The sequence below is a fragment of the Entelurus aequoreus genome, linkage group LG08 (assembly GCF_033978785.1).
Source record: "Entelurus aequoreus isolate RoL-2023_Sb linkage group LG08, RoL_Eaeq_v1.1, whole genome shotgun sequence".
Classification (NCBI taxonomy): domain Eukaryota; kingdom Metazoa; phylum Chordata; class Actinopteri; order Syngnathiformes; family Syngnathidae; genus Entelurus; species Entelurus aequoreus.
In genome coordinates, this window is record NC_084738.1 from 60,500,480 (window position 1) to 60,525,557 (window position 25,078).

Consider the following 25,078-nt stretch of genomic DNA (forward strand, 5'->3'; position numbering starts at 1 on the left):
GTGGACCAGCAGCACGCACAATCATGTGTGCTTACGGACTGTATCCCTTGCAGACTGTATTGATATACACTACCGTTCAAAAGTTTGGGGTCACATTGAAATGTCCTTATTTTTGAAAGAAAAGCACTGTACTTTTCAATGAAGATAACTTTAAACTAGTCTTAACTTTAAAGAAATACACTCTATACATTGCTAATGTGGTAAATGACTATTCTAGCTGCAAATGTCTGGTTTTTGGTGCAATATCTACATAGGTGTATAGAGGCCCATTTCCAGCAACTATCACTGTTCTAATGGTACAATGTGTTTGCTCATTGGCTCAGAAGGCTAATTGATGATTAGAAAACCCTTGTGCAATCATGTTCACACATCTGAAAACAGTTTAGTTCGTTACAGAAGCTACAAAACTGACCTTCCTTTAAACAGATTGAGTTTCTGCAGCATCACATTTGTGGGGTCAATTAAACGCTCAAAATGGCCAGAAAAAGAGAACTTTCATCTGAAACTCGCCAGTCTTTTCTTGTTCTTAGAAATGAAGGCTATTCCACAAAATTGTTTGGGTGACCCCAAACTTTTGAACGGTAGTGTATATTGATATATAATGTAGGAACCAGAATATTAACAACAGAAAGAAACAACCCTTTTGTGTGAATGAGTGTAAATGGGGGAGGGAGGTTTTTTGGGTTGGTGCACTAATTGTAAGTGTATCTTGTGTTTTTTATGTTGATTTAATTTTAAAAAAACAATTTTTAAAAAACGATACCGATAATAAAAATACCGATAATCTCCGATATTACATTTTAAAGCTATTATCAGACATCTCTAATGTTTAATATAAACAGTGTGCTTTATAACAAATAGGGAGGTTTGTGTCATGTTTGTCCTCCTACAGAAACCATATTAAAACAAAAAATATTTTTTTTTCCCGTCATCTTTTTTCCATTTTTCATACATTTTTGAAAATGCTCCAGAGAGCCACTAGGGCGGTGCTAAAGAGCCGCATGCGGCTCACCGACCCCTGGTCTAGTCTCTTACGTGAATGAGCTAAATAATATTATTTGATATTTTGCGGTAATGTGTTAATAATTTCACACATAAGTCGCTCCTGAGTATAAGTCACACCCCCGGCCAAACTATGAAAAAAACTACGACTTGTAGTCCGAAAAATACGGTACTCATTCATGAACGGATTATTTACAAATATATATATATATACTGTATATATATATGTATAAGAAATACTTGAAAATATATACACCCCCGCTACGCCCTATACACCCCCTCCCCCATCTCCCGAATTCTGAGGTGTCAAGGTTGGCAAGTATGCGGGCCCGGCTTGCTCAGCCCGCGGACAAACACGGCGTTCATTTTCACGGCATATTTACTGTGTGCGTGTTGGCCCTCGAGCAGCCCGGACGGCAGCTACACGGAGGAGCAGAACCCGGAGACGCTCGTCAAAGCCAAGGCCAACGCCAACGCCAACCCCGCGTCCACCACGCCGGAGTTTGACGACGAGTTCGACGACGAGGAGACGCTGCCAACCATCGGCACCTGCAAAGCCTTGTACCCTTTTGACGGTAACTGCTAACTAGGATAAGAATTTGACATGATACAAGACCTCATCTAAATAGTCCATCAGGCATCACCACTAACCACTGAAATTATTTGGTTCCCTAGCACTGAACAGTCCCTAGACCAGGGGAGTCAAACTCTTTTTTTTTTAGGGCCACATCGCAATTATGGCTGCCCTCAGAAGGCCACATTTAACTAAATATATATGAATATAAACAAGGCAAGATTATATGTTTCCCAGATGGATAGATAAGATGATATTTTATCATCCAAAACAAGCTTGGTACATCAGATAATAATAACCTCTTAAGGCCCAAGCTGTTTGTTTACATGCTTTTTTTTATTTCTCTTTGCTATTTGGGCTTATTGGACCCTAATTAGAATAAAAACTAAGAGTCATCTTTTGATATGATGTACTTAGTCCATAAGTACACAAACGTGTACTTCATGTTTAGTGACATACTAAATCTTATTTTTTCCAAATTCCATTGTATGTTATACTCTTCTGACACCACCAGATGGCAGTATAAGTGTCCACATAAGCGGCCATAAGACCCCAATTCAGTAGTGTACACAATTTTGTAAATAAGAGCTAAAAGGTGCTGTCCATGCATGTGGCCACTAAGCCTTTAGAGGTTTTAAAGTGGAAAACTTAAAGGGAAACTTCGGTTTTTTTCAACCTGGGCCCTGTTTTCATAATTTTTTCTGTATATATGAGTGCTGGATAAAACATTTTTTGAGGTCGCGCCAGTATTGAGCAGGGCAGGCAGCCTCCAGCCCAGCTAACGCTCGTACACAGGGCAACTGGCTCTCGTCAAAATTCGGCCTATAAACATGCATTTTTTTCACACTGACAGGCTCAGATAGTTACAATGAGTGTCCGACAACATACTAGAAAGGAGAAATTAACGTATGTCTCTACCTTTAGCTGGAGATCGCTGTGTGTTGTGAGCTGTGTCCAAATCTCACCACGCTACAAATCTCGTTCCGAAATCTCGCGATAACTCGCGACAAAACACCGGTGGAAAAACAGTTACCTGACTGAGGTGAAGAGAGATGACTGAAGTGATTTTCTGCCTCCACTATAAAACTAAAATAACAGTCTTCGGTAATCCAACAGAAAATCACTTCAGTCATCTCTCTTCACCTCAGTCAGGTAACTGTTTTTCCACCGGTGTTTTGTCGCGAGTTATCGCGAGATTTCGGAACGAGATTTGTAGCGTGGTGAGATTTGGACACAGCTCACAACACACAGCGATCTCCAGCTAAAGGTAGAGACATACGTTAATTTCTCCTTTCTAGTATGTTGTCGGACACTCATTGTAACTATCTGAGCCTGTCAGTGTGAAAAAAATGCATGTTTATAGGCCGAATTTTGACGAGAGCCAGTTGCCCTGTGTACGAGCGTTAGCTGGGCTGGAGGCTGCCTGCCCTGCTCAATACTGGCGCGACCTCAAAAAATGTTTTATCCAGCACTCACATATACAGAAAAAATTATGAAAACAGGGCCCAGGTTGAAAAAAACCGAAGTTTCCCTTTAAGCAAATTGCATGTCAACATTGAAAGAACAAACACATTTAGCCAGAAAGTGCTTTTTTATTTCCAGCCCTTCACAGGCCACATAAATGATGTGGCGGCACCACGTAAAATGATTTGGTGGGCCACTTTGAAAAGTCGTGGCTGGCCACTTAAAATGATTTGAAGGCCCACATAAATAACGACTTGGACCACGTTAAAAAGTTGCGGCTAACCACGTAATTAACGAGATGGAACACGTAAAATAATTTGGCGGCCACTTTAAAATGAAGCGGCTGGCCACGTGATTAACGAGGTGGACCAAATGAAATGATTTGGTGGGCCACTTTGAAAAGGTGTGGCTGGCCACTTAAAAATCAAGGTGGGTCACATAAAATGATTAGAAGGCCCACATAAATAACGAGTTGGACCACATTAAAAAGAGGCGGCTAACCACGTAATTAACGAGGTGGAACACAAAATAATTTGGCGGCCACTTTAAAATGAAAAGGCTGGCCACGTAAATAACGAGGTGGACCACATAAAATTATTTGGTGGGCGACTTTGAAAAGGTGTGGCTGGCCACTTAAAAATCGGAGTTGGTCACAAAAAATTATTCGGCAGGCCACATAACGCGTTGGACCACATTAAAAAGATGTGGCTGACCACGTAAATAACGAGTTGGACCACATTAAAAAGATGTGACTGGCCACTCAAACAACGAGGTGGACCACATGAAATAATTTCACAGCCACATTAAAATGAAACAGCTGGCCACGTAATTAACGAGGTGGAATACAAAATAATTTGGCGGCCACTTTAAAATGAAGTGGCTTGCCTCATAATTAACGAGGTGGACCAAATGAAATGATTTGGTGAGCGACTTTGAAAAGGTGTGGCTGGCCACTTCAAAATCGAGGTGGGTCACATAATATGATTCGACAGGCCACATAAATAACGCGTTGGACCACTTTGAAAAGATGTGGCTGGCCACTCAAACAACGAGGTGGACCACATGAAATAATTTGACGGCCACATTAAAATGAAACGGCTGGCCACGTAATTAAAGAGGTGGAATACAAAGTAATTTGGCGGCCACTTTAAAATGAAGTGGCTGGCCACGTAATTAACGAGGTGGACCAAATTAAATGATTTGGTGAGCGACTATGAAAAGGTGTGGCTGGCCACTTCAAAATCGAGGTGGGTCACATAAAATGATAATTAACGCGTTGGGACCACTTTGAAAAGATGTGGCTGACCACGTAAATAACGAGTTGGACCACAATAAAAAGATGTGACTGGCCACTCAAACAACGAGGTGGACCACATTATATAGTTTGGTGGGCCAAATAAATGATTTGGCTGGCTACGTAAATAGCGAGGTGGACCACAAAAAAATATTTGGCGGCCACTTTAAAGAGATGTGGGCCAACCACATAAATAACAAGGTGGACCACATAATTATTTGGCAGCCACTTTAAAAAGATGTGGCTAGCCACATAAATAACAAAGTGGACCATAAAATGATTTGGTGGGCAACTTTAAAAAGATGTTGCTTTCCACATAAACGACGAGGTGGGACAAATAAGATGATTTGACGGGCCACCTTAAAAAGATGTGGATGGCAACATAAATAACGAGGTGGACCACATAAAATGTTTTGGTGGGCCACAAATAGCGAAGTGGACCACTTAAAATGATTTGGTGGGCCACTTTGAACAGGTGTGGCTGGCCACTTAAAAATCGAGATGGGTCACATAAATGATTCGGCAGGCCACATAACGAGTTGGACCACATTAAAAAGAAGTGGCTGGCTAAGTAATTAACAAGGTGGAACACATCAAATTATTTGGCGGCCACTTTTAAAAAGTTGTGGCTGGCCACGTAATTAACGAGGTGAACCACATAAAATAATTTCGTGGGCCACTTTGAAAAGATGTGGCTGACCATGTAAATAACAAGTTGGACCACATTAAAAAGATGTGACTGGCCACTCAAACAACGAGGTGGACCACATGAAATAATTTGGTGGGCCACATAAATTATTTGGCTGGCTACTAAATAACGAGGTGGACCACAAACAAATATTTTAGTCACATAAATAACAACGTAGGACAAATAAAATGATTAGGTGGGTCCCTTTAAAAAATATAGTGAGCAACATAAATAACAGGGTAGACCAAATAAAAAGATGTGGCGGGCCAAATAAATAACGAAGTGGACCACATAAGGTGATTTTGCGAGCTACATAAACCAACTAGGTGGTCTACAAAATGATTTGGTGGGCCAATTTAACAAGTATGGCTGGCCACATAAATAATGAGGTGGAGCAAATAAAATGATTTGGCGGGCCACTTTTAAAAGATGTGGCCGACATAAATAACAAGATGGACCAAGTTAATTAGATGTGGCTGGCAACATAAATGATGTGTTCCTGTGTCCAGGGAATTCGTCACTGGGTTTGTAAACATTAAAAATGATTGATCTAATCACTCTAGTATCAACCATATAGTGAAACTATCCCTGGTATCGAGACCACTGGTTTATGGATCGCTCCTTATTCTAATTAATTTATATGTTAATAGCTGCTTACTTCCTGCTCCAACTTGCTGAATTCCATCCACACTAGGGATGGGCGATACTGGTAATTTAGGTACAGATCTGATACCAAGTAAATACAGGGATAGTATCGCTGATACTGATACTGATTTACTTGAAATGTCATAATCATTGAATAATTTAGTGACTTGTCCTCTTGTTAGTTGATTATGACTATGATAACGCAGAAACAATATTTATATTCAAAGAAACTTTTTTGAACTAAATGAAACTACATAAACCAATGTGTTAGTATAACATTTTTAACTAATTTAGGTTAATAATAACTAAAATCAAATCATTATTTTAATATCTTGGCTGAATTAATTTGATTAATGTAAATATTACTAATTATTATATAACTAATAGTTAATAATAACAATGATAATTAAACTAATAATAACTTAATAACTCTCTTATTACGTTCAGTTAGACACAATTATGTATGAAAAAATTTACTAGCCCAAAAAAAGCAACAATGTAACAAAAAGTGTCAACGAAACAAAAAAAGTTTTACTAAGAAATTATTTATTGTATTGTTTCAAGCTAGCTTAGCGATGAGCGTGCCAGCTCCTGGTGTGTAACATGTTTAGCATTTCTTACGATACCAAGAAATGCAGTTTATTTGCTGCAAAGAAAGTGATTATTATTATTATTATTATTATTAGCTCCACACTGTTTATGAATACACCGGAGGACCAAACAACTTTACACACCTAGCTGGAAAATTGACTTAGCATTCATGCTAAACTAACAGCATGCAGATAGGATATGATAGAGATAAAAGCCAATTCCACGGTGAGAATGCTAACTATCTTTGAATCTCAGTTAAACTAAAATAATGCTATTTGGTAACAGTAGAAGAGAAAGTGTAACACAAATACAAATAGATGGAATAGAAATTGAAAGAGTAAATTAAACCAAATTTGTAGGTATAATGATTGATGATAAATTGAACTGGAAATCTCACGTAAAAAATATACAATATAAAGTAGCAAGAAACACGTGAATAAAGCAAAACATGTTCTAGACCAAAAATCACTTCATATTCTCTACTGCTCGCTAGTGTTACCATATCTGAGCTACTGTGCAGAAATATGGGGAAATAACTACAAAAGTACACTTCATTCATTAACGGTGTTACAAAAAAGATCAGTTAGAATAATACATCATGTTGGATATAGAGAACGTACAAACCCTTTATTTATTGAATGAAAAATACTGAAATTCCACGACATAGTGAATTTGCAAACAGCTAAAATGATACACAAATCAAACCATAACCTGCTAGCCAAGAATATACAACAATTCTTCTCAACAAAAGAGGAGAAATATAATCTTAGAGAAAAATGTAATTTAAAACATTTGTACGCACGTACAACACTTAAGACCTTCAGTATATCAGTATGTGGAATTAAATTATGGAATGGATTAAGCAAATGTACTAATATGATCCACTTCAAGAAACTCTTCAAACTTAAAGTGTTTACAAAGTACAAAGAAGAAGAACCACGATAAACATTCTGAATTTATTTCATCCATCCATTCATTTTCTAAATAATCTTACTTATCTCATAATATGAAATATAACTTACTTCACCGAGTATTATTTATTCATTTTTATTGTGATTACTTATGGAGTATATTGTGAATAAATTGAGAACAGGAAGTGAACAAAAGTTTTAGCAACTGCTGTGTAAAAGAAAAGGCGTAGGATTAAATAAGCTCTGCTTCTTCCTACTGCTTTTCAAACATGTTGAATAGAGAAACTGGAAATTGCGATGTATCATGTTGTATGCTTGCATGTTCCAAATAAACTCAACTCAACTCATAATACTAGAACGCAGATGAGACATGAATATCAGGCTGTGGTCATGTGACCGTTTTTGAATGTGCAGGAATGTGAGGAGGAGTGCGAGCTCACTGGTGAATGTGTGGAGGAGGAGGAGTGTTGAATACAAACGCTCATTTCTCCAGATTTCAAAAAAAGAAAGGTCCAAGTTTAGAAAACAAAAGGGCGGAAATGAAAAGACAATCGACCTGTGATGCTTTCGTCAAAGACACACAAGCTGCAAGACTAATTTATGTGTTTGATTGTGTAAGGCAGTGTTTTTCAACCACTGTGCCGCGGCACACTAGTGTGCCGTGAGATACAGTCTGGTGTGCCGTGGGAGATGATCTCATTTCACCTATTTGGGTTAAAAACATTTTTTGCAAACCAGTAATTATAGTCTGCAAATGATGTGTTGTTGTTGAGTCTAGAGCCGTGGTTCTTAACCTGGGTTCGGTGAGTCGGCCTCAGGGGTTCGGCGGAGGTCAAAACACACCCGACTCATCGTGTAAATACAAACATCTCCCTATCGGCGTATTACGGATACGACAACAGCAGAAGTCAGACTGATTTGCAGGTGTGTAATTTGTTGTGAGTTTATGCACTGTGTTGGTTTTGTTCTTTGAACAAGGTGATGTTCATGCACGCTTCATTTTGTGCACCAGTAAAAAAAACATGGTAACACTTTAGTATGGAGAACATATTCACCATTAATTAGTTGTTTATTAACATGCAAATTAGTAACATATTGGCTCTTAACTAGTCATTATTAAGTACTTATTAATACCTTATTCGGCATGGCCTTATTATAACCCTAACCCTGGCCCTAACCCTCTAACCCTAACCCTAACCAAATAACTCTAAATTAAGTCTTTGTTACTTAGAATATGTTCCCCTAGTGTCTAAATAGCTCTAAATTAAGTCTTTGTTACTTAGAATATGTTCCCTTAGTGTCCAAAACACTCTAAATTAAGTCTTTGTTACTTAGAATATGTTCCCCTACTGTCCAAATAAATCTAAATTAAGTCTTTGTTACTTAGAATATGTTACCCTAGTGTCCAAATAACTCTAAATTAAGTTTTTGTTACTTAGAATATGTTCCCCTAGTGTCCAAATAACTCTAAATTAAGTCTTTGTTACTTAGAATATGTTCCCCTATTGTCAAAATAACTCTAAATTAAGTCTTTGTTACTTAGAATATGTTCCCCTAGTGTCCAAATAACTCTAAATTAAGTCTTTGTTACTTAGAATGTTACCCTAGTGTCCAAATAACTCTAAATAAAGTTTTTGTTACTTAGAATATGTTCCCCTAGTGTCCAAATAACTCTAAATTAAGTCTTTGTTACTTAGAATATGTTCCCCTAGTGTCCAAATAACTCTAAATTGTCTTTGTTACTTAGAATATGTTCCCCTAGTGTCCAAATAACTCTAAATTAAGTCTTTGTTACTTAGAATATGTTCCCTTAGTGTCCAAATAACTCTAAATTAAGTCTTTGTTACTTGGAATGTGTTCCCCTAGTGTCCAAAACACTCTAAATTAAGTCTTTGTTACTTAGAATATGTTCCCCTAGTGTCCAAATAACTCTAAATTAAGTCTTTGTTACTTGGAATGTGTTCCCTTAGTGTCCAAAACACTCTAAATTAAGTCTTTGTTACTTAGAATATGTTCCCCTAGTGTCCAAATAACTCTAAATAAGTCTTTGTTACTTAGAATATGTTCCCCTAGTGTCCAAATAACTCTAAATTAAGTCTTTGTTACTTAGAATATGTTCCCCTAGTGTCCAAATAACTCTAAATTAAGTCTTTGTTACTTAGAATATGTTCCCCTAGTGTCCAAATAACTCTAAATTAAGTCTTTGTTACTTAGAATATGTTCCCCTAGTGTCCAAATAACTCTAAATTAAGTCTTTGTTACTTAGAATATGTTCCCCTAGTGTCCAAATAACTCTAAATTAAGTCTTTGTTACTTAGAATGTGTTCCCCTAGTGTCCAAATAACTCGAAATTAAGTCTTTGTTACTTAGAATATGTTACCCTAGTGTCCAAATAACTCGAAATTAAGTCTTTGTTACTTAGAATATGTTACCCTAGTGTCCAAATAACTCGAAATTAAGTCTTTGTTACTTAGAATATGTTCCCCATACTAAAGTGTTACCAAAAACATGTAACTTTGTCTTGAATTTGGAAAAAAAACCGACATTTTATTTTTCACTAAAGAAGGGTTCGGTGAATGCACATATGAAACTGGTGGGGTTCGGTACCTCCAACAAGGTTAAGAACCACTGGTCTAGAGCTCAGCAGAGTAACCGTGTAATACTCTTCCATATCACTAGGTGGCAGCCGGTAGCTAATTGCTTTGTAGATGTCGGAAACAGCGGGAGGCAGTGTGCAGGTAAAAAGGTGTCCTATGCTTAAACCAAAAATAAACAAAAGGTGAGTGCCCCCTAAGAAAAGTCATTGAAGCTTAGGGAAGGCTTTGCAGAACGAAACTAAAACTGAACTGGCTACAAAGTAAACAAAGACAGAATGCTGGACGACAGCAAAGACTTACTGTCCCCACAAAGAAGGATAAAAACAAATGTAATATTCTTGATTGCTAAAACAAAGTAGATGCGGCAAATATCGCTCAAAGGAAGACATGAAACTGCTACAGGAAAATACCAAAAAAAGAGAAAAAGCCACCAATATAGGAGCGCAAGACAAGAACTAAAACACTACACACAGGAAAACAGCAACAAATACAAAATAAGTCATGGTGTGATGTGACAGGTGGTGACAGTACACCTACTTTGAGACAAGAGCTATATTGATGTATGCTTGGTTATGGTTTAAAGTCACATCCAACGACTTTTTACTGTCAACCAAGTTTATGATTTCTGCTGGTGGTGAGCCTCCAGATTTTTTCAACGCAAAAAAATGTGCCTTGCCTCCAAAAAAGTTGAAAAACACTGGTGTAAGCAACAAACTTAATGTTAGTGTCTACAAGTCAGAATTAGCTAACGCCTGGTCTTGTGCAGGCCACAACGAGGGCACCATCTTGGTGGCGGAGGGCGAGCTGCTGTACGTCATCGAGGAGGACAAAGGCGACGGCTGGACGCGAGTGCGCAGGAACGAGGACGAGGAGGGCTACGTGCCCACGTCCTACGTGGAGGTCTTTTTGGGAACAAACGCCAAAGGTGCTATGACTTACATTTAACAGACAACGTGCGCTTTTTAACCCTCAGTCAGGATGTTTTTAGCTCACACACACCTTGAGGGGACCGAGCAGTCCGACATGTTGTTGAGCCTCTTTGAGCTGAGAAGCAAGTGTCATGACAGGCAGTGCTGCAGTGCCACCCAGTGGTCAAAGAGCCTCATTACATGCTGTGTTCATTAATCTCACACATGAATGTACCGTGCACATTTGTATTGCTGATCGTCATAAATCTGCTGGTTTGATATCTGTGAAAAGTTATTTTTCTAGGCTACTATCAACAAAAATGTATAAATGTCCCATTCCGAGTGTGGCATGCTGTAGACTTCCATTATGCGGAGGATATATTAGAGTAAGAGATGAGCATTGTGCTCCTTTGTTCAGTCGTGTACAGTAAAGCAAGTAATAGTTGAGCATTAGCAACATCGAGAGTCTAAACTAAATACATCTTTAAATAATGACTTGAATGTGCCAATTATAATGGAAATTAAATACATAAATGTGTTATTAATATATTTTGAAAAGCACATTTACACATTTAATTGTGTATTACCATTAATATATATTATACTTTTTTATATTGTATTATTTTTGTAATTTTGTGTTATTTATATATTTTATTTAAAAGTACATTTCATGATTTAATCATTAAATTATAAATTTTTTTGCATCATTAATATATTTAACGTAAAAAAAATGCATTCAATTCTTTAACCATTTTTTTTTCTATTTTGTGATTTATAATTAATATATTTAACTTAAAATTCTAATTATTTCAGTTTTGTTGTGTCATATGTTTCATGATTGAATTTCTCATTAGCTCTTTGAATTTTGTAACTTAAAAGTACATGAATTACTTAATAATTATTTAAATTTTGTATTTTCATTATTACATTTACTTTAACTTAAAAGCACATGTAATTTTAAAATCTTAGAATTTTTAATTTTCAGTTTTGTACTACCATTAATATATTTTAACTTTAAAGTAAATTTTATTATTTCATTATTCATTATTATTAATTTATTATTCATGAGTTAATTTTTTATTAATTATTTCATGATATATTTGTCAGCCGAGTTTGACGGATTAAATAAATTCATGACGTGGTGACACACAGGTTCATGAAATAAATACAAATAATTTATTAAAATCAAGAAAAAATGAAATCAATTCAATGTGCGTTTGTTTTAAATAAATTAATGACACATTTAATAACACATTTATTTAATGTTCAGTCATGTAGAGGAAGAAATAGTTGCGGATTAGAAACGCGGTGGGTCAAAATTAAATACATCTTTAAATAATGACTTAAATGTGTCCTTATAATTGGTATTAAATACATTAACGTGTCACTAATTATTTAAACAATTAAATGTAATTATTTAATCATTTAACTCATTATTTCAATGTTGTATTGTCATTAATATACAACTTAAAAGTACATATTATTTATTTTGATGAATTATTTCACTATATCATTGGCGGCTGATTTTGAGGAATAATAAATATATATATATACAGGATCATGACATACTTAAATAAGTCACTAATTAAATCAATAAATAAAACATTTACTTTAGCATTAAATACATTTAAGGCACATTTGTTTGTATTTAATTCCAATTGTAATTAATACAGGTAATAATTTAAAGATGTATTTATTTCATTCTGTTGCATTTGACCTGCCATAATTAACTTCTCTTTTTATTTGGGTTTTATTTGATGCTGCAATAATGTTGCTGATCATCATTCGTCTTGTAGAGAAATTGCCAATGTTTGATCACTTGTAGTAACAAATGTCCGACCACTAGAGGGCGGAAAAATCCCTCTCAGTAGAAAAATGCTAGTTTTAGTGGATAAGCGAGAGGGACAAGTGGTAGAAGATGGATGGATGAAAGATGCTGTTTTGCGACCCCCCTGAGGCGTGACGTGGTACTACACCCGCTGTCACTGAGTGCATCTTTTAAAGCGAGGACTCACTTGGAGTTGGGTTGCTGTCGTTCTCCCTCCATCGCCGTCTAACCTTCCTTTTTTTCTTTTTGTCACCTCTTTTGTTTGTCATTTCCTCTCCTGCCTTGCAGATCCCTAAGCGTGCGAGGCTGGCTGAGGAGTGGCACAGGGCAAGCAGCCTAAGGGGGAAATCACCGAGACGGCCAATTAGAACCCATTTTACCACGCCCCCCCCCCCCCACACACACACACACACACACACACACACACACACACACACACACACGCGCACAAGGAAGCAACAACAAATACAAATTGTTGGTGTTTGTCATCCTAACTGCTTCTGCCGTTAACGACACACGCAGTTACGCTTTTTTGTCAGCAGAGCTTTGCCACTAACCCTCCTCGCTCAGTGGGCGTGGTCAGAGAGAGGCCCACCCGCAGGAGGCCCCGCCTCCCTCCCGCCCGCCCATCCAACATGCTGTGTGAAAGTGTGACTGCAGGAAGCGAAGGAGCTCGCGGCGATTGTGTTCATCCCGCCATCACGCCCCCCCCCGCCCCTCTCTCTGACCCGACGCCACCCCGGTCCACCCCCCCCCCCTCCCGCACGCCCCACTCCCCCGCCCATCCCGACCCCCCTGCAGGCTCGCACCTCGGCGGCCGTCTTTCGGGGTCACGTCGCGGCGTGCTGCATGCTTGCCCTGTCTTCCTCCTCGCCCCCCCCTTGCCACGGGAGTCGGCGGTGGTGGGGTGCCGGCCGGGTCACCCCCGCACCCCCATACCTCTCTTCCTCCGGCCTTTACGTTCAGTTTAACCCCTCATTGCCTGACCGAACTCACGTAACCTGAATGCGCCATGTCAGACCCCGCCCCCCCAGACTTCAGGTAGTGCAGTACGTTTGTGTTGCTGTCGTGTGATGTCATCAGCGTGTCTAACCCCCCCCCCCCCCCGCCCCCCCTTTCTGTATATGAGAATATACTGTGACCAGAATGAGAGACTTCCTGTTCATTCTCCTAAAATCACCGCACTGGCAAGACTAAACTCCAGCAGTTATGTCCAACCATCACACGGCACATACTTTTTTTTCTTTTGTCATTTACATTTTTCTATCATTGTTTTGAAAACTTCTGCCTGGACTGAAACCATTTTACTGCAAAAACCACAGGCAGAGGGAGGAATCAAACCTGCAACTTAAAGCACGCAGGAGCGCTAGGGCCGCGCTGAAAAGAAAAACCACGTATCGAAGAGTCAATAGTACGGGATTAAAGTTGTAATGTTCCCAGAATCTCGTACCGTTACGAGAATCAAGCTTTAATTTTACGTGAATAAGTTATATTAACTGAAAACATGGCAAATTTATGGGAATAAAGTGGTAATATTCTGAGAAAAACTTACGTGATTTTTATTTGTAGTAGCACTAAAGTCGTAATTGGAGAAAGAAGTCGTAGCGTTACGAGAAAAAATTTAAAGCTGAGCGAAATATTTCTAATATGATAAAAAAAAAAGTTATATTACCAGAAAACATGGCCAATTTATGGGAATAAAGTTGTAATATTCTGAGAAAAAGTTACGTGATTTTTATTTGCAATAGCAGAAAAGTCGTAATTGGCGGACAAAGTCGTAACGTTACGAGAAAAACTCACATAGCTGAGCGAAATATATTTGTAATACTAGAAAAAAAAAAGTTATTTAGCCAGAAAACATGGTACATTTATGGGAATAAAGTTGTAATATTCACAGGAAAAGTTCCGGGATTTTTTCGAAATAGCAGTAATTGAAGGTAAAAGTCGTAACGTTATGAGAAAAAATTCAAAGCTGAACGAAATATTTCTAATATGATAAAAAAAAAATTATATTACCAGAAAACATGGTAAATTTATGGGAATAAAGTTGTAATATTCACAGGAAAAGTTCCGTGATTTTTCGAAATAGCAGTAATTGAAGGTAAAAGTCGTAACGTTATGAGAAAAAATTCAAAGCTGAACGAAATATTTCTAATATGATAAAAAAAAAAAATTATATTACCAGAAAACATGGTCAATTTATGGGAATAAAGTTGTAATATTAACAGGAAAAGTTATTGGATTTTTTAAAAATAGCAGTAAAGTTGTAATTGAAGGTAAAAGTCGTGACGTTACGAAAAAACTCAAAGCTGAACAAAATATTTCTAATATGATAAAAAAAAAAAAAGAAGTTATGCTACCAGAAAACATGGTACATTTATAGGAATAAAGTTGTAATATTAACAGGAAAAGTTCTTTGATTTTTTTTAAATAGCAGTAAAGTTGTAATTGAAGCTAAAAGTCGTAACATTACGAAAAAACTCAAAGCTGAACGAAATATTTTTAATATGATTAAAAAAAAGAAAGTTATATTACCAGAAAACATAGTAAATTTATGGGAATAAAGTTGTAATATTCACAGGAAAAGTTCCGGGATTTTTTTTTAAATAGCAGTAACGTAATTAAAGGGAAAAGTGGTAACGTTACGAGAAAAAACTCAAAGCCGAGCAAAATATTTCTAATATGATAAAAAAAAGTTATATTGCCAGAAAACATGGTAAATTTATGGGAATAAAGTTGTGATATTCACAGGAAAAGTTGATTTTTTTTAAATAGCAGTAAAGTTGTTTTTGAAGGTAAAAGTCGTAGCGTTATGAAAAAATTCAAAGCTGAACGAAATATTTCTAATACGATAAATAAGTTACAATTACCAGAAAACATGGCACATGTATGGGAATAAATAAAGTTGTAATATTCAAAGTAAAACACATGACTTTTCTGTACGTCATAGCAGTAAAGTCGTAATTGAAGGAAGATGTCGTAATGTTACGAAAATAAAATCTCAACACTGAGCGAAATATTCTATTATGAGTAACTACTGTAAATTATATTACCAAAGAACATGGGAATAAAGTCGAAATATTCACAGAAAAAGTTCTGTGATTTTATTTTTGTTATAGCAGTACAGTCATAATACAGAAAGGTAAAAGTCGTAATATTACAAGTACAAAACCTCAAAAGCTGAGCAAAATATTTATATTACGTGAATAAGATACGTTACAAGAAAACATGGTCGATTTGTAGGAAAAGTTGTTATATTCAGAGAAAAAGTATTGTGATTTTTCTGAAGTCGTAATTGGGGGAAGAAGTCGTAACGTTGCGAGAAACGTTACGAGGACAAAATCTCAAAAGTCGTAACGTTTACGACAATAAAATCATAAATCTAAGATAAATATTTCTACTACGTGAATAAGTTACATTACCACAAAACCTGGTGAATTTATGGGAATAGAGTTGTAATATTCGGAGAAAAAGTTACGTGATTCCTTAAAATGTTTACGTTATAGAAGTAATTTCGTAATTGAAGGAAAAAATTACCGAAACAGCATTTCATTTCAAAGCTAGGCAAAATATTTCTATTACGTGAACAAGTTTTATTTCTAGAAACCTTTATGGGGTTAAAGTCGTAATATTCAGAGAACAAGTTACACGATTTATCTGTACGTTACAGCGGTGAAGTCGTAATTGGAGGAAAAAATCAAAACGTTACGGGAACAACATTTCATTTCAAAGCTAAGCAAAATATTTCTATTACGTGAACAAGTTATGTTTCTAGAACATTTATGGGATTAAAGTCGTAATATTCAGAGAACAAGTTACGGGATTTTTCTGTACGTTACAGCGGTGAAGTCATAATTGGAGGAAAAAATCAAAACGTTACAGGAACAACATTTCATTTAAAAGCTAAGCAAAATATTTATTTTAGGTGAACAAGTTATTTCTAGAAAACTTTATGGGATTAAAATCGTAATATTCAGAGGACAAGTTACGCGATTTTTCTGTACGTTACAGCGGTGAAGTCGTAATTGGAGGAAAAAATCGAAACGTTACGGGAACATTTCATTTGAAAGCTAAGCAAAATATTTCTATTACGTGAACAAGTTATATTTCTAGAAAACTTTATGGGATTAAAGTCGTAATATTCAGAGAACAAGTTACGCAAATTTTCTGTACGTTACAGTGGTGAAGTTGTAATTGGAGGAAAAAATCAAAACGTTACGAGAACATTTAATTTCAAAGCTAAGCAAAATATTTCTATTACGTGAACTAGATATATTTCTAGAAAACTATGGTATTAAAATCGTAATATTCAGAGAACAAGTTACGCGATTTTTCTGTACATTACAACGGTGAAGTCGTAATTGGAGGAAAAAATCGAAACGTTACATTTCATTTCAAAGCTAAGCAAATTCTTTGTATTACGTGAACAAGTTATATTTCTAGAAAACTTTATGGGATTAAAGTCGTAATATTCAGAGAACAAGTTACGCCATTTTTCTGTACGTTACAGTGGAGAAGTCGTAATTACAGGAAAAAATCGAAACGTTACGAGAACAACATTTCCTTTGAAAGTTAAGCAAAATATTTCTATCACGTGAACAAGTTATATTTCTAGAAAACTTTATGGGGTTAAAGTCATAATATTCAGAGAATAGGTTACGCGATTTTTCTGTACGTTACAGTGGCGAAGTCGGAATTGGAGGAAAAAATCAAAACGTTACGGGAACATTTCATTTCAAAGCTAAGCAAAATATTTCTATTACGTGAACAAGATATATTTCTAGAAAACTTTATGGGATTAAAGTCGTAATATTCAGGGAACAAGTTACGCAATTTTTCTGTAGGTTACAAAGTCGTAATTGGAGGAAAAAAATCGAAACGTTACAAGGACAAAATCTCAAAGCTAATCAAAATATTTAGATTACCAAAATAAAGTTGTGAAGATACAGAGATGATGTAAAAAATGTATATCTTAAATAAAAAGACATTATGAAAATAAATATCACATTTATAACATTTCATAAGAAAAAAAGTTGTATTTTTATGGTGAAACATTCTCTCGTCGTCTTTATTCCTGCAATATTACAAGTATTTTGTGGGAACGTTACGCATTTTCTCCTCGTAGTATTGGAGTAATTAATGAGTATCAGCGCGGCCTTAATGCTCCGTAATGAAACCACTTGTGATTACATGACAGCCCTCACACACACAAACAGAGAGAGTAGATATATATATATATATGAATAAAGATGAAAACGGAATAAAAAACGATCTATTTTAACTATTGCGGGGAGCGTGAACTCTGCCGTGTTACTGTCGTGTTTTGCAGGAGTGAAACTACCACACGGTGTGTTTTTGCACTTTTGTCTCTCGTCTTTTTCCGTTGGGTAGATCATTGCTTTGTGTTTCTTTTTCTGGAGCACTGAATACTTTGTATTGTGTTGACCGTGCCAATTAAAAACAATGCCTGGGAAAAGTCACGTGACTCCTTTTTTGTTCTGCCTTTTTTAACGCCCGGACCGGTGACGTCATGGCAAGGAGGGGGGTGCGGTTCCCTCCTGCGGCCGCCAGAGGGCACTCAAGCTGCATCCCGAGGGTTGAGGGCTTGAAAACGGTTTAAAGTTGGATTTTTAACATCTATTAGGACATTTTTATGTGAAAGATGAAGCCACGTTTCTTCGTGTTGCACACAATTAGTATGACGCACAAATATGCAGACGCATGCTGGGCTGCAGATGCAACAGCTTTTAGCTTTACCTAACTTTTTTTTTTTTTCTCCCTCGTTTTAATTTAGCCTCCTTTTATTTATGAGCGGTTCACAAGAGACACATGTTTTGTGTTGTCTAAACGTCGTGATGTTCCGCCACTTCATCTGCAGCAGGACCACTGGTTGCCATGGCTGCGGCGCCAGCGATGCTGTTGCTAGGCGACGTCCTTCACGTTGGTGATCAATGGCGCCGTTTGGAGTGCCAATAATCCCCGTAGAGCGGGCGGTGTACAAAGAGCGGGCTGGGGGCCAATTTTGGTACGCAACCCGTATTTTATTGGCCCTTGACAGACTGTAAAAATAAATGAATTCACTAAATTGGCCCTAGTGTGTGAATGTTGTCTGTCTATCTGTGTTGGACCTGCGATGAAGTGGCGACTTGTCCAGGGTGTACCCCGCCTTCCACCAAAATGCAGCTGAGATAGGCTCCAGCACCCCCCATGACCCCAAAAGGGACAAGCGGTAGAAAATGAATGGATTATCAATGAGATAGCCTAGTGTGTGAATGTTGTCTGTCTATCTGTGTTGGCCCTGTGATGAGGTGGCGACTTGTCCAGGGTGTACCCCGCCTTCTGCCCAAATGCAGCTGAGATAGACTCCAGCACCCCCCATGACCCCAAAAGGGACAAGCGGTAGAAAATGAATGGATTATCAATGAGATAGCCTAGTGCGTGAATGTTGTCTGTCTATCTGTGTTGGCCCTGCGATGAGGTGGCGACTTGTCCAGGGTGTGCCCCGCCTTCCGCCCGAATGCAGCTGAGATAGGCTCCAGCACCCCCCGCGACCCCAAAAGGGACAAGCGGTAGAAAATGGATGGATTATCAATGAGATATCCTAGTGTGTGAATGTTGTCTATGTGTGTTGGACCTGCGATGAAGTGGCGACTTGTCCAGGGTGTACCCCGCCTTCCGCCAAAATGCAGCTGAGATAGGCTCCAGCACCCCCCGTGACCCCAAAAGGGACAAGCGGTAGAAAATGGATGGAATATCAATGAGATATCCATTAGTGTGAATGTTGTCTGTCTATCTGTGTTGGCCCTGCAATGAGGTGGCGACTTGTCCAGGGTGTACCCCGCCTTCCGCCCGAATGCAGCACCCCCCTCGACCCCAAAAGGGACAAGCGGTAGAAAATGGATGGGATGGATGTTATTAGTAGTGCTGTCAAACAATGTATTTTTTTTAAACATTAAATTAATCAAGTATTGTTTCAATTTACTTTAAAATATATCGTTCATTCCGCACTTATAGGACGCTACTTTCTTTCCCACGCTTTGAAACCGGCGGCTTATAAAAAAAATGTATGGGTTTTTTCTTTTGCTGACGGGCCATAGAGCAGATAGTTTTTTTTATCAAACAAAATGGAGTGTTATTGTTTGTGCTATGGCGCCATCTTTCGGACAAGTTTGCTCACTGCAGGTGCAGCCGGGTGAAGCGGAAGTAGGAGTGCCAAGCCGTCCAGTGCGTTTCTACTCGGATGGATTCTTCATTCATCGCTCCCGGGTAACGTTTGTAAGTTTTCTAATTGAGCAATTCTTACTTACTAAATCATGTGAAGTCTGTAGGAATGTCGTAATGTAATCAAGCTGGCGTCATTTTAGCTAATGTTTACAAGTGTCTGTGTTAGCATTATTAACTTACAACGGCATTCCTTTTGTATTGTTTCGGTTCTACAAATTCCTCAGTAAATTCACCAAAAACGTCACCGTGGAGTTTTTGAGTCTTGTTTAGCTGATTGGAGAGCTAGCTTCCGCAGCTAGTGGGTCCATGACAATGACCTCTGTTTTGTTAGCTCAGCCGTTTTACTGCCGTGTTACAGGCACCGTTTGGAAACAATTAAGGTATGTGAATTAATAATTACAAAATCTTTGTGTTAAAAAAAGGTATCTGCGGCTTATAGTCCGGTTCGGCTAATATATGGAAAAATATATTTTACTTTAAAAAATTAGTGGGTGTGTCTTATATCCCGGTGCGTGCTGTAATCTGTAAAAATATAGTCCACATTTGGACAAAATGCAACTTTACTGTCAGAATAGATGAGAAGGTAAAGAAGCAGGTGCATTCAAAATACATTGCATGACTAATGCAATATTTATGTCATTAATCGCATGAGTTAACTCGATATTTTTGACAGCTTTGGTTATTACACATTACATGGACGTTTTGTTCACATACCTGAGCATAAAATGACGCACTTTGCTTTTAGTGTCTTTAATGTACAAGAGGTATAAAAGATGAGTTATAATAATACATCATGTTGGATATAGAGAACATACAAACCCTTTATTCATTGAATCAAAAATACTGAAACATAGTGAATTTGCAAACAGCTAAAATTATACACAAAGCAAACTATAACCTGCTAGCCAAGAATATACAACAGAGAAATATAATCTTAGAGAAAAATGTAATTTAAAACATTTGTACGCACGTCCAACACTTAAGAACTTCAGTATATCAGTATGTGGAATTAAATTATGGAATGGATTAAGCAAAGCAATCAAACAATGTACTATTATGATCCACTTCAAGAAACTCTTCAAACTTAAAGTGTTTACAAAGTAGAAAGAAGAACCACGATAAACATTCTGAATTTATTTCATCCATCCATTCATTTTCAAAATAATCGTACTCATCTCACCTTATGAAATAGAACTTACTTCACCGAGTATTATTTATTGATTTATTTTTATTGTGATTACTTATGGAGTATATTGTGAATACATTGAAAACAGGAAGTGAACAAAAGTTATGTAAAAGAAAAGGGGGTAGGATTAAATAAGCTCTGCTTCTTCCTACTCCTTTTCGAACATGTTGAATAGAGAAACTGGACATTGTATGCATGCATGTTCCAAATAAACTCAAACTCAAAGTGAAACTTTAAAAAACTTTTTTATTCGTAATTAATTAATTTGTTTATTTTATTTAGTTACTTTTGTATTTGGATTCACTCTTATGCGTCATTGTTCTGACACAGGTCAAGTGTACACACACTAGGTAGAGGAATTTACAGAATTATTGCCAATACTTCATTATAATTTCTACCAATGCAGTAATATTTGCGTAAATGGGTTATACTTGCATAGCGCTTTTCTACCTTCAAGGTACTCAAACCGCTTTGACACTATTTCCACATTCACCCATTCACACACTAACCACGACCCATCAGGAGCAAGGGTGAAGTGTCTTGCTCAAGGACACAAACAGACCTGACCAGGTTGGTAGAAGCTGGGGATCGAACCAGGAACCCCTCAGGTTGCTGGCACGGCCACTCTCACAACCGTCCCCAAAATAAATGATCCACATTTAAAACAGTTAAAAAAACAACAATAACGAGCCGGTCTTCTGAACGGCTCCAAGACCCAGGTCGCTTTCAAGAGCCACGAATCCCATCTCTAATTTGAACATCCTTGCTTGGATGCCATCCATCCATTTTCTACCGCTTGTCCCTTTTTGGGACGCGGGAGGGTGGGGCTGGAGCCTATCTCAGCTGCATTCGTACAAGTTACTCAAATATATTTTTGCACAATGTGAAGTCAAATTCTGCATTATATGACCTTTGAAGTACTGTTACTTTCAATTCCAAGGTCATTCGTTGCAGTACAAACAACGCTCACTTTTGTTGACGTGTGAGCCACAACGCGTTAGCATTAGCACGTGTGTTTATGTGATGAAACGAACCCATACTTAGTACCTCGGGAAACTAGGACTGTTTTGTTTTTACTTTACGGAAAAAATATTGAGATATACACTACCGTTCAAAAGTTTGGGGTCACCCAAACAATTTTGTGGAATAGCCTTCATTTCTAAGAACAAGAATAGACTGTCGAGTTTCAGATGAAAGTTCTCTTTTTCTGGCCATTTTGAGCATTTAATTGACCCCACAAATGTGATGCTCCAGAAACTCAATGTGCTCAAAGGAAGGTCAGTTTTGTAGCTTCTGTAACGAGCTAAACTGTTTTCAGATGTGTGAACATGATTGCACAAGGGTTTTCTAATCATCAATTAGCCTTCTGAGCCAATGAGCAAACACATTGTACCATTAGAACACTGGAGTGATAGTTGCTGGAAATGGGCCTCTATACACCTATGTAGATATTGCACCAAAAACCAGACATTTGCAGCTAGAATAGTCATTTACCACATTAGCAATGTATAGAGTGTATTGCTTTAAAGTTAAGACTAGTTTAAAGTGCTTTTCCTTAAAAAATAAGGACATTTCAATGTGACCCCAAACTTTTGAACGGTAGTGTATATCGTATATCGCCTTTCAGCAAATGGAGCGGAAAACACAACCAAAAATTGTACGATTCTTCACGCGACGAAGCCGGCCTACTTCACCGCAGTCTGTAGTCTATCCCTTGTGTGCTGTTCGGGTCTGTGGGACCAGTTTTCATTTTTTATTCAAAGAAAAATTAAACAATTAATTAATTTTTCAAAACTGAGACTCACTGACTTTGGCTCATTTTCCGTGAAGAACATATATCAGAATACATATTTAATGACCACACACACCACACACCCCCACATTTCTATTACATATAAGATGTCCGGGTCCACTGGACTAACAGAAGTGTGGAAATTGATGTTCTGTGTACCATACACACACACACACACACACACACACACCAGTGTTTCCCACACATTCATTTATTTGTGGCGGCCCGCCACGAAAGAATTACGTCCGCCACAAATAAAAAATAAAAAAATTTAAAATTTAAAATTTAAAAAAAATAAAAATTTAAAAAAATTATTAATATATATATTTTTTTGTCCTCTACAGCTTCTCAGACAAATCATATAGTTGATGTAGATGCCCATATCGGCTGTTCAGATTTACTTTACAAAAGAGACGTGTAGGATACTTTTCTTGTTGCCTTATTTGTATTTGACTTTATTAAATGTATTTATATTAGAAACACAACATGTGTATATAACAAAGGGTGCAAAGTCTGCAGGCAGTAGGAAACACATGGTTAAGTGTAGGGAGTAAAACTGATGGCAGTCTAAAGTTCAAGATTTTTGGAGCTCTTTGTTCAGTGGATCAGATGTTTGATGAAGCTCTGTGTCTATCTACCACCACTACAGTTTTCTGTTTACTTGTTACTGACTGTGGCAGGACACCTCTGCCTCTGTTTCACTTTATGTTGCTGGTAAATAATATGGTTGTAGTAGTAGGCTAAAGTTAAATTATTTAGTATGCACTAATTAAAGGGGCAGAGCTTTGAGACATTTTAGCTTTTATATTTTATAAGATATACTTTTTGTAAGAAGCACAATTAATAAATATATTTCAGTGAATAACTTATTGTTCAAATCTGTATATAAATATGTACATAAAGTGTTGTAATTATATTGTAAAATGGATGGATGGATGGATGGATGGACGTTTAAAACAAAACTGTTATTATTAATTAGTAAGTATACATTTTTTTAGCCTTTTTAGAGAAAATCAAATCATTGTAGTAAATTATGCAAATTACTCGATGATGTCATGGTGGCCACGCCCATAGCCACGCCCCCACCGCCACAGGTATCTTGGCAGTTTATGGGAAACACTGCACACACACACACACACACACACACACACACACACACACACACACACACACACACACACACACACACACACACGTATTTGTAACCTTCTTGAGACCTGAGAAAAATGCCTACCTCTTTAGGACCACCCTTTCTCGATATATAAAGATGAGTATTGACAACATTAATAATGTATGCATAATATGCAAATATAAAAAATCTTGTGAAAAATGAGTTGGAATTTCACAAGACAAAGGTCACAGTTTCACAAGAATTTTGGCAGTCATATAATAAAAGTCGCCATTTTACTCAATGCAAGTCAAAATTGCCAGTAAACATGTTTTATGGGCCAAAGCTTAAAAATCACTTAGGCATCTTCAGAATGGATCTGACTATGATTTAAAAAGGTTTCCCTGTAGGGGACCTGTTTTTTTGTCCCCATACCGTCAGAGGTCCCCTAAAGGTGACTATGTAAACAGAGCGATGTCCCCATTAAGTAAGCATTGCCAGAACACACACACACACGAGGACAGAGTGTAGGTACACAGAACATCAGAGGGTGAAATGTGCGAGAAAATGAGAGCAGGCAGTGTTGACAAACAATGTTGCAACCTTGTGTGGGAACCGCAGGTGCAGAAACACAAAAGAAGAATCCCTGTGGGATGCAGAAACTGGCAGAGAAATGTTTCCGTGCGACGTTCATATTGTTGTTACTCAGCCAGCGTTTGTGGGTCTGATGGACCCGTTGCATTTTGTGGCTTTTAATGCCTCACAATCAAACACTTTAAAGGCCTACTGAAAGCCACTACTACCGACCACGCAGTCTGATAGTTTATATATCAATGATGAAATCTTAACATTGCAACACATGCCAATACGGCCGGGTTAACTTATAAAGTGCAATTTTAAATTTCCTGCGAAACTTCCGGTTGAAAACGTCTATGTATGATGACGTATGCACGTGACGTCAATCGTTGAAACGGAAGTATTCGGACCCCATTGAATCCAATACAAAAAAGCTCTGTTTTCATCGCAAAATTCTACAGTATTCTGGACATCTGTGTTGCTGAATCTTTTGCAATTTGTTTAATGAACAATGAAGACTGCAAAGAAGAAAGCTGTAGGTGGGATCGTGTATTAGCGGCTCTGTAGTAGCACCACAACCAGGAGGACTTTGACTTGGATAGCAGACGCGCTATCCGACGCTAGCCGCCGACCGCATCTATGATCGGGTGAAGTCCTTCGTCGCTCCATCGATCGCTGGAACGCAGGTGA

General features: G+C 37.5%; 1 protein-coding gene across 26 annotated transcripts in view; it reads left to right on the forward strand.

Annotated features, from left to right (window-relative positions):
* LOC133656125 (formin-binding protein 1) overlaps positions 1-17,980 on the forward strand; it is a 151,914-nt gene extending 133,934 nt beyond the window's left edge. For 4 of the 26 annotated variants that reach the window (XM_062056981.1, XM_062056985.1, XM_062056993.1 and 1 more), the window contains 2 exons: positions 1,398-1,577; positions 10,533-11,396. In XM_062056981.1, the coding sequence (XP_061912965.1) occupies positions 1,398-1,577; positions 10,533-10,711 (359 nt within the window). In that variant the 3' untranslated portion in view covers positions 10,712-11,396. The other 22 variants (XM_062056987.1, XM_062056989.1, XM_062056995.1 and 19 more) reach the window with 14 other exon arrangements.
* Positions 17,981-25,078: the final 7,098 nt, after the last annotated feature.